The 9841-nt window shown below is 56.4% G+C and overlaps 1 protein-coding gene across 1 annotated transcript; it reads right to left on the bottom strand.

The window, feature by feature from the left end:
• Positions 1-80: 80 nt before the first annotated feature.
• Positions 81-9070, bottom strand: LOC106047082 (ras-related and estrogen-regulated growth inhibitor-like). The gene is made up of 4 exons (XM_048064955.2): positions 8844-9070; positions 3117-3173; positions 2277-2350; positions 81-1799 (listed from the first exon to the last, which is right to left on the bottom strand). Exons 1-4 carry the CDS (start codon positions 8938-8940, stop codon positions 1314-1316), a joined length of 714 nt encoding a protein of 237 aa, XP_047920912.1. The 5' UTR covers positions 8941-9070; the 3' UTR covers positions 81-1313.
• Between the last annotated feature and the right edge of the window lie 771 nt (positions 9071-9841).

Genomic DNA, 9841 nt, shown 5'->3' with positions numbered 1-9841 from the left:
TTTGTTGCCCACCCTGAAGGCTGTTTTCTCCCTGGCATGGAAATGTCTGGCACATCTGAGTGAGAGAGCACCACACAAAATCACTGTATGGGCTTTTATTGTCACAGGACGCAGCAGCACACAGTTACTTCTCGGAGGACACACACACGGCACGCCGCAGGTGTCCCAAAAAATGCACTTTTCGGATGGCAAAGCAGCACTCTGCACTGGGAGGGTGGGAGGGAAAGAAATTGGGCAGGAGCAGCTCAGCGGGAGGATGTGCCCTGGTGCTGACAATGCAGCAGCACACCCAAATTCTCTGGCCACAGCAATTTCCCGTTTGGGATGGGGCAACTAATAAGCAGGCGAGGGACCAAGAACCATTTGCACCTCCCGCTCTCTGCTCCGCTGCACCCATGTCCCACGGCTTGCACCCCGGGGACTCTCTGAGACACACTGCAAATGCCGAGCTGAGCCGCAGGGTGAGGGCATCACTAGAAGTTGCATCAGGAATAATATCCCCCTGGGATGGAGAAGCATGATCTCAGCCCGAGGCTGCAGCGTACATCAGCAGTGCAGCCTGCTGTGCCTCCCCTCGGAGGCCGGCAGCCCCGAGTGAGACGGAGACATAGAGCAAGGGGCAGCCTCAGCCAGGAGCCCATTGCCCGGGCTTTTATTTACAGTGGTGTTAAAGGAGAGAGTGATAAGGAGCTTCAGATGTTGAAAAACACGGGTTTTGAGAAAAGCCAGGGGTTAGCAGGCTTTTTTCCCCCTGCTGTGAACAGATCTCTGCTTTCCTTTGGAACATGCCCGTGCTGCCAGCCCATGAGTGAGAAGGGCTCCAGCAGAGCCCAGGGCTGTGCAGCAGGGACACAAACAAACCCAGCGAGCCTTGGGTGGGGAGCAGGGAATCCACAGGGAGGTGTCGGAGATGGGTCTGGTACCCAACAAAGCAAATCGGAGCCTGCGAGTGTTGACCCAGCACCGCTGAAGCCAAGAGGGATGACCTTCGTTGCTGACTTCAGCTGTGGAGGAGGAGGAGGAGAAGGAGGAGGAGGAGGAGGAGCGAAGGGGTGGGACAGAGGAAGAGCATCCTCCGTGCCGATGCAAAGCCTGTTTGTGGAAACCTACGGGCTTTCAGAGGCTGCTCAGCACCAATCCCACCCTCCCCACCTCTTAACCTTCCCCTCCCGGGAGCTCAGCCCTGGCCCACAAGCTGCCCTCCAGCCCCTGGAGAAGGTGGCTCCTCACTCCCCAGCAGGTGCCCCAGCAGCAGGAGGACCCGTCCCCCAGTCCCGCCTTGTCCATCGCTCCTGCCTCTGCCCTGGGGGTGCTCACTCGGGGATGTAGTCCCTGAAGGAGTTAAAGCTGAGGCTCCGGCCCGCCGTGTTCAAGGTGGAGCTGGCTTGCATCTTGGGGATCTTCTCCATCACCTTTGACACTGTCCTCCTCTTGAGGGAGCCCGGGGAGAAGTGCCCCTGCCTCATGAGCTCCTGGTAGAGGGTGTTGAACACCACCACGGTCTCTTCATAGCTGTCCCGGGTGGAGATCTCATAGAAAGGAAGCTTCAAGGTTTTGGAGAGGTTTTCGCCGTCCTCCGTGGACACCATCCTGTCGAACTGCAAGTCCTTCTTGTTGCCCACGATGACCACGGGGGGCTGCTCGCTCCCGCCGCTCCGCTTGGGGCTGGCGTGGATGTGGTTGATGAGGAAGCAGAGCCGCACGACCTCGTCGAAGCTGCACCGGTCCGTCACCGAGTAGACCACTGCAAAGCCATCTCCCCACTTGATCTTCTCCTCTATCTGCAGGGAGTCTTCCTCCTGGTGCAGCAAACAAGCTCCCATTAGCACGAGAAGACCCCAACGTCTTCTAAATACACGCATCACCAACTGCAACCACTAAAACCTCCCGTTAGGGCCCACCACCGTTATTCCTGAAGGGTTTTTGGAGCTGGGCTTGCACATGGCAGGGACTTGCAAGCAAGACCAGAAGAGGAATTTGTTGGACTGGGCGAAGCGATGAGTGGAGGCTGCAACCAAACACATCTGATGTGGACAAGGGGAGGATGAGGGCCACCATGGTTGCAGGGCTAGATGGGAAGTCAGCACAGGACTCTCCATTCCCTACAATCATTTTGGAGGTAAACTCTCCAAAATGTCATTTTTCTGAGACAAACAACTCAACTGATATTTCAGACACGACAGATTAAAGCTGGTGGAAGAGCAGGGATGTCCTCCGATGGCAAGTGAGGTTGCCCCGTTAATGTTTGCCAGGGTCAGCTAGCAGCATAAGCTCACCTGCCCCGCCGTGTCGAGGATCTCGAAGTGCACCATCTCCCCATCGATGACAGCCATGTGCCTGTAAATCATTTCTGGAGAAGGACAGATAGGAAAGCACAGGTGTGAGAAGCCTTCAGGTGGTAAATGACAACCAAGGTAGCCTCAATGCAAGCTCTGCTGGAGAAGTCCATTTTCACCCACTGTAACCCACAGACTACATGGCCTCCAGCTCTAACACAGCTATTGCCCTGGCCGCGTCTCTTCCAGCACAAAACATGCCGTGAAACACCCCAAGCTTCACATTCCTCATCGTGTTGTTCCCCTCAAGCTGCTGCTGTTTGAGCCTGGCAAAGCCCAGATTGGTGCCAATTTTATTTCAGTGCATGGCTGAGTGCGTTGAGCGTCACGGGACTGAGCAGCAGGCAGAGAGGAGTTCCTGAGAGGAAAAACGAATTTCTCCTTTTTTGGAGAAAAATATTGTTCACCATAACAAATATCCACTCTTTCTGGAACATTTCTGCTGGGATCTGACTTAAGTATCCCCTAAAACTCAAATCCAATGCAAAACAAAACAAAACAAAACACAACTAGAGGACAGGAAAGCACCGGCCACCGATCCAGGAGATGCCTCCTCCCAGCAAACTGTATGCTTGTGCGATGATGACGTCCTGCCCCAGCAGGTTTTGCCTTAAGAAAACACCAAAAAAAGAGGAGGGACACAAGAGGTGCTATTAGGGCCAGTGGTTCTCGCCACGGCTGGTCAGGTTGAGAAGCAGCAAGCAAAGATGGTGGGTTTGAGGGTGGTGCTGCTGAGCGAGCAGCAGCAGCACCAGCAGCGAGGAAAAGGACTTCACCTACCTAGCGTTGGGTCATAGTCTCCAATGAACCTCCTGGTGATGAATCTTACAGTCAGTGCTGTTAATACAAAAACCAACAAATCCAGTTACGATTGTGAGAGCAAACTGCGGAGAAATATTGGCTGATGGAGGCAGAAGAGACGGAGCAAAGACCTGCCCTGGTGGGGACCAGGAGGCGATATCCCAGCTAAAATACTTCCAGAGGACCCAGCACCATGCCGATGGGATCTGCCTTATACAAGGGCCAACACAGAGCAGGTGGGGGTGATCCAGGACATTTGGTGCCCTCCCCAGCAGAGGGGATACTGCTGAGATGCTCCAGGCGGAGGATGAGGTCTGTGCCCAGAGCAGACATCAGCAGTGAAAACGCCCTCCACGTCAACGCAACTCAGCATCACAGCCTTGGAAAGCAGCAGCAGCCCCCTGGGACTCTGCTAATCCAATCTCTTGCCAGGCCAGAGCTCAGCAGCCTCTCCCACACTGCTGGTGTCAGAAACGTCCCCCCAGGGCACGTGGACGAAAAGTGGCTCCTGCCTGGTGGCCGGGAGAAAAGCGCAAGCCGGGGAAACCTAACCCCACAACCCCTGCCTCGTGCGTGCAGCTTACAGTCAGGTTTGATAAACTGCTCCTTCTGGCCCCGAATCCCACAGAGATTTATGCACGTGCTGAGCTTTATGCTGGGTGAGTGATGCCCTCGGTGGCCTCCAGCCAAGTGCTTTCCAAATGTGAGCTCAGCGCGTTGGCGAGCCACTGCAGGACCAGGCTCCTCCTCTACATCACCACTGCTGGCGGTCTGACTGCCTGGATGGGTCGCATGAATCTCAGCCCTGTTTGTTTAACCTGACCCAGGCATGTTGCGGGGCGGAATTAGAGCCATTGGCACCAAATCTCGTGAAATTTGTCTCAAACGGGGCGTCGCAGGGCATGGCAAGCCAGGAGGGATGCGCGGAGCAACTCTGAGCGGGGTCTTCCTTACGGCAGCAATGTGCTGCGGCAAAACAAGCCCTGGAAAGGCAGTGTGTGCAATTAAACTGCTCTTATCCAATTACCAGACCTCCTGCAACACAGATGGGGAGATGCAAAGCCCAAATTATACTCTAGCGGCTGGCCAGGGTGGAGGTCTGCTGGCGCTGCAGGCTTGACCATCCAAACATGGCAAGGGCTGGAAAATTCAGGCAAAAGTCGTGCCTCTTGGCACCTCTCTCCATCTAGCCAGGTTGGGTGAGACAGCTCAGCTCCAGAGCACCCACAGATGCTCAAGCCCAAGCAAGCGCTTGTTCAGGGTGAGCTCTGAAAAAAAAAACACACACAAAAAAAAACCAAACCAAAACAAACAAACAAACAAAAAAAACCTCTATGAAGAGACTCCTGAAAGGGAAATAAGGTATGGCAAAAGCTTTCCCTTTGTGCAGAGCCTCTAGCTGGGGTATTTCCAGCAGTGGGGACAGCAGATAGTGCTGGTGAATAGCCAGGAACGGGAAACAGGAAAAAAGCAACAGCTCTTTGAGCACAGGCACCAGCTGGAGGTGCCAACCACCCCACTGGCCTGCAAGGGGCAGGTAGGCAGCCAGAACTTGTCGCTGCTAACAGAGCTCCAATGGAAGGGACAACCTCTGGCTTCTGGGGGGGGATTTTCCATGCTCACTTCTTACCCACAGCCTCCACCACCCCACAAAAAGCTGTGAGGAGGTCGTGATGCTCAGGGAGACACTAGAGACCCAAGGACGAGCAGAACATGCAAGCCCCAATGCTCAGCTGGCGTCCATTTAGCAGGAGCTGAGAACTTGCCCCCAGGGCTAGAAAGTTTCTTCCTCCAGCAGGGGAAAGCCCTGGCACAGAGCCTGCGAGTGCAGAGAGCAAGCGTCACCGGGGGGGCATTAACTCATTAAACTGGCCCCTCTAACCCAGGATGGGATAAGTGCCAGGGCCCCAGGGTCAAGGGCTGGAGGAGGTTTGGTGGAGACCGATGTGAAGGTGGTGGCCGGGGACTTGTGTGTGTGCCAGTACTGATGAGAAACCCCACAGCTCTGGCTGATGGGGGTAATTAGGGAGCATCGTCTTTAACAGCAATACGACAAGGCTGTGGGGCTGAACCAGCAAGAGGAATTCCCAATGTTTCAGTGCCCTGCTCAGAAACCATCATGGAGCTGTGCCTTCCTATCAGCAGGAGCATCGGACGGTCTCAAACAGAGCCAGCCATGGGCGAGCTCCTGCATCTCCTGAGAGCCCTTTGGCTGGCTAAAAAAAAAAAAAAAAAGGACAAACCCAAAGTGTTATTTTTGCACTTGGCTTCCTTTCCACCCTCGCTCTCTGGACACCTTTTCAGTCCTTAGGAGCCGATCCATGCGCCCACGGCCACAGATGTTCAAAGAAAAAAGGTCCACGCAGCATCTTGTAGGCAACATCTTTTCAGTGCAGCTGCTGTGAAAATGCACTGTTGGTGCCTCAGTGTGATTTTTGGTGCAGACAGAGAAAGGGTCTGGAGGCTGGATGGAGCACAGCTAATGTAAGTGATGCTTAAGCCCTTTCGAGGTGGTTGTGATGGTAATGGTTATGGACGGGAGCGAAAGGCAGCGGAGAGGCTGAGAGATGGCTTGGAAAGAGAGGCAATAGGAGCGGAAAGTGAAATTGGTGGAAAATGAGTAGGAATAGAGGGCAGGGCAAAGAAATAAAAAAAAAAAAAGAAAAACAGAACAAGGCAGGAGCTCAGAGCCCCAGGAAAGGCAGAATGAGGAGGCTGTGCACAGGGTGCCAGCACAGCAGGAGGAGGAAACAGAGCTGGGAGCGCAAAGGGAGAACAAAACACTCCGAACCCAGGACATGGCACTAAACTCTCCTGGTTACAAGAAGCTGAAAAAAAGCTCCCAGCCAGCAGGACTGGTGTGCTCCCACGCCAAGGAGACATTTGCTTTCTGCACACAAGCCCAGGGAGAGTTTGGCCCAGCTGTTTGTCGTGTTGAATGTTGCCCCACATCTTATGCATGCGCCTGGCTCCTGTTCTGGGGATTCAGCGTCCTTCCACCTTTCACGCAGCCTCTGAGTTTCAAACCCTGCCTGTCAGAGAAGGGATTTGATGACATAAACATGTCTTTTAGCAAAACTGCTCTGCAGAGATAACCGAGGACCCCGCAGGAGGCATGCAGCAGCATCCTTAAAGAGGGACCCAAATTGTCAGGGGGAGAGGGAGGCAAGTCAGTCCTGATTTCTAGAAAGCACCTAATCCCATGTCATATGTTCAGCAGCCATCCGAAGCTGGTGTGCATGGTGTTGTATGAGAAGAGGAGCCAATTAAATTGATTAAAAATTGGCTCGGGTGCAAGCATTCAGGCGAAGCTGCCAGTCAGGAGAAGGGGATGAAGGCAGCAAGGCGCGAGCACGTCCAAGCAGCCATATATGGAGTTTTTTTTTCCCCCATCTTGAACATAAATAACCTCGGAGAGGGCTCTCTTTGGAGAACCCTGGTGCAGATAAGGTTAATTAGGTCTCTATACATGGTTAAGGGGATGTTGTGATGCGTGGCTAAGCCACGTTGCAGGGACCGGCTGGTCACCTCGGCGGCTGCCCAGTGCCCCGTGCGCCCACGTGCTGAGCTGTTTATGCTGCTGCATAGCACATCCCTCTTGCGAGCGGAGCAGCTTACAACATCAATTCATCTTTGGGCCGTGTTTCGTAAGCAGAGCTTCCCTCTGAAGTGCAGCAAAGTTTACACTGGCTAGGATCAGCAGCAGAAGGCAGGAGATAACGCCGGAGAAGGGCTGGATTTACAGCCCCCCGCAGGTGATTTACGCAGCCTGGATCTCACGGCTACTGATGGGGTTCAGCCACAGGCCTGTCCCCAAGCTCATCCCCGCTCAGAGGATTCAGGACCTCAGGTTGCTTTGTCCCGCTTACATTGGGCTGCGCAGATGCCTCCCTGGGAAACTGGATTTGAAGTTTTCCAAACTGCCCAGAGAGTCAAAGCGAGCTTTTTCCCCCTCCCTTTTGTAGCTGTCCAGATATTAATTGCCCTTTAGATTAGAAACAAGTCACAGGCCATGGCCCCTTCAGCCCCCAAACCTGGTTTCTATATCCAAAAAACGAGGCTCCTTCTTTAAAGCCCTGGCAGCCCTTGGTGCCCCCTGTCCCGCTGCTGGGGGGATGCAAGCAGCTCGCCCGCATGGTGCTGCAGCCCAGGGCCTCCTGTCTGTCCAGCACCAGCAGCTTCGTGGCTGCAGGACGGGCTCCCGAGACCTGGCCTTCAACCCCACGTGAGCAACAAATCCCTCTTGCCCGGACCAAACCTTCCGCAAGCAGATCCGGCCTTGAAGTCAGTCCAGAGCAAACGCCTGGGCTGCAAGTGGGACAAAATGCCAGCTGAAAGTCTGCTTCGATTCCCCAGATCCCCTTTCCCAAAACGGGGCACCCCTGCCCTTCTCACTGCTCCCTCTCCTGGCTCCATCCCAACACAGGGTCTTTTCGGGCTCACGGCGCATTACCAGGGCATCAATGTGATGGTGCCACGCTGTCTTCAACATGCAGCACAGCACCCGTGGGGACAGAGGTGGGGAGATCCCTGCCTTGGGGTGCCGTGACATCCCCCCTTCGGAAATTCGGCAGCGAGGGCAGGATGCTGCCGACATGTCCCCGCGGACGCTCCCGGTCCCTCCCTGCCTGGAACAAGCCAGGCATCGATCACCTCCCTCTGCCCTGGTCCCTGCAACCAGCACCCAGGACCCCCTCTACTCCTCCTGCTGGCAAGGATTTCGGCCAAGGCCGAACAACCCCCCTGTTCCTGCTCCTGCAGGTGAATTCAGCAGAAAATACTTCCGCAGCTCGAATTTACCTGCCTGGAGAAAGGCAGGTGTGCTGCTGCTGAGTTTTGCTCAGTTTTTATCACAGCAGACTTCTGCTTTTAATTCTCCACCGAGAGCACTGGGCCTAGGGAGTCCTTATTTAGGCATTTAGCCTCAATATTCACTTTGATATCTGGAGCGTGAGTTCCTGCTCTCTAACCGGGACCTCGGCGGCACCTCCTTTCTAGCAAGCAGGGAAACACCAAATTTATTTTTTTCCCTAACCCCGGGAAAGAGGAAGGCAAGAGGCTGGACGGTTACTGTATATGGAAGCGCGACTTGGACGGCACCAACAGCTAAAGCTGCTGGCAGCGAGCCCGGCGGAGGTGCCACCGCCGCAGCCCCCGTTCAAGGTTGTGCCTCTGGTGGGGTGGCGAGCGTCGCCCTGTCCCCAAGGACGTGGCAGCCCTGTCTCCAGCCCCGGCGCTGCCAGGACTTCCCCTGCCTTCCCCAGCTGGCGACTGGCACCCTTGGGTGCTGCAGGAAGGGCTTGGGGGCAGCTGCCAGCCCTGCTGGAGGGCGAAGGGGAGAGTTGGGTGCCCCCAGCTCCGCACCCCAAAATCCCCCACCTGTCAGCTACAGATGGAGAGTGCAGGGAGGGAGAGTTCGCCGGGAGGAAAAGTAAATTGCTCTCTGCTGCGAGGGGCCCTGCAGACCCCGCTATTTCCCTACAGACACCCCAGCAACCCCCCAAACCTCAGCTGGGCGAGCGGCCCCCGCAGCTCCAGCAGGACACCCCGACCCAGCGCCCCGCTCGTAGAGCTGCCCAGCTGCAAACCCCAAAGCCGAGCGGCGATCCTCTTCTGAAAAATCAAAGAAGGGGGACGAGGAACGAGGGGTTGCCCTGGGGGCACGCTCCCCATCCCACCGCCCCGGCCGGGACCCCCCTCTCCTACCTGTCTTGCCCACCGCGCTCTGCCCCAGCACGACCAGCCGCAGGGTGCGGGCAGGGCTCAGGCTCACCGAGCGCCGCAGGGGCCTCGGGAAGCTCATGCCGGGGCTCCGGGGCTCCCAAACTCCGGGGCTCCGAGGCTCCGGGGCTCCCAAGCTCCGAGGATCCCAAGCTCCAGGGCTCCCCGCTCTGCCGGCCGCGCACCGGCGGCTCCGCCCCGGGGGCCGGGCAGGGCTGGGAGGCTGGCGAGGGGATGCTCACCTCCTCCTCCTCCTCCTCCTCTTCCTCCCCTCCTCGCCCCCTGGCACCTCTCCATCAGCTCGGCTTTGCCCCGCGCCCCGCTTTGCAGGGGGGGAGCGGGCAGTGGGCGCCCGTAGCCTCGGAGGGGTCCTAGGGGAAGGGACAGGGACAGGGGGCTCTGCAGGAAGCAGTGTCTGAGTTGTTGGTTTCAAGGGGAGAAGACTTTCCGCCAGGTCTGGAACCACATCTTGCCTGTGCTTTGGTGTGGCAGCACCGCGAGGGCGTTCAGTGTAACAGGGCACGGGCATATCTGTGAGCAAGGGGCGTGCGTGCACGGATAATTGCGGGCACAGGCGACGTGCAGCCACGCAGAGCAGCAGCTGGAGCAGGCGAGGATGTACACGGTGGGTGCACACCCAGCCCCAAAGGCAGCAGAGTGCTGGGATGAAGGGAAAAGACCTGCAGCATCTCGACCACCTTCAGCAGGCTCTAGGACGATGCTTGCACGTGCGCTGCAGATGCACAGCTGACACCAGCACCCCAAAATCCCACAGAAGAGATGCAACCAAGGCTGCAGAGCAGCTGAACGGCCCTGCTAGGGCTCCAGCCTCCTTTTGGAAGGCTTCAGTCATTCCTTGGTGATGAAGCATTTTGCCTGACAAGCTCCGGTGACTTCGCTTGCAGCAGCACACAGATCACCTCGGCCGGTGCTAAAGGTGACAGTCACCTCACCCAGTATTTATAGCTCGTACCACGTGTCGA

Source organism: Anser cygnoides, chromosome 5 (genome assembly GCF_040182565.1).
Source record: "Anser cygnoides isolate HZ-2024a breed goose chromosome 5, Taihu_goose_T2T_genome, whole genome shotgun sequence".
Classification (NCBI taxonomy): domain Eukaryota; kingdom Metazoa; phylum Chordata; class Aves; order Anseriformes; family Anatidae; genus Anser; species Anser cygnoides.
This window is presented reverse-complemented; position numbering and strand designations above follow the sequence as displayed.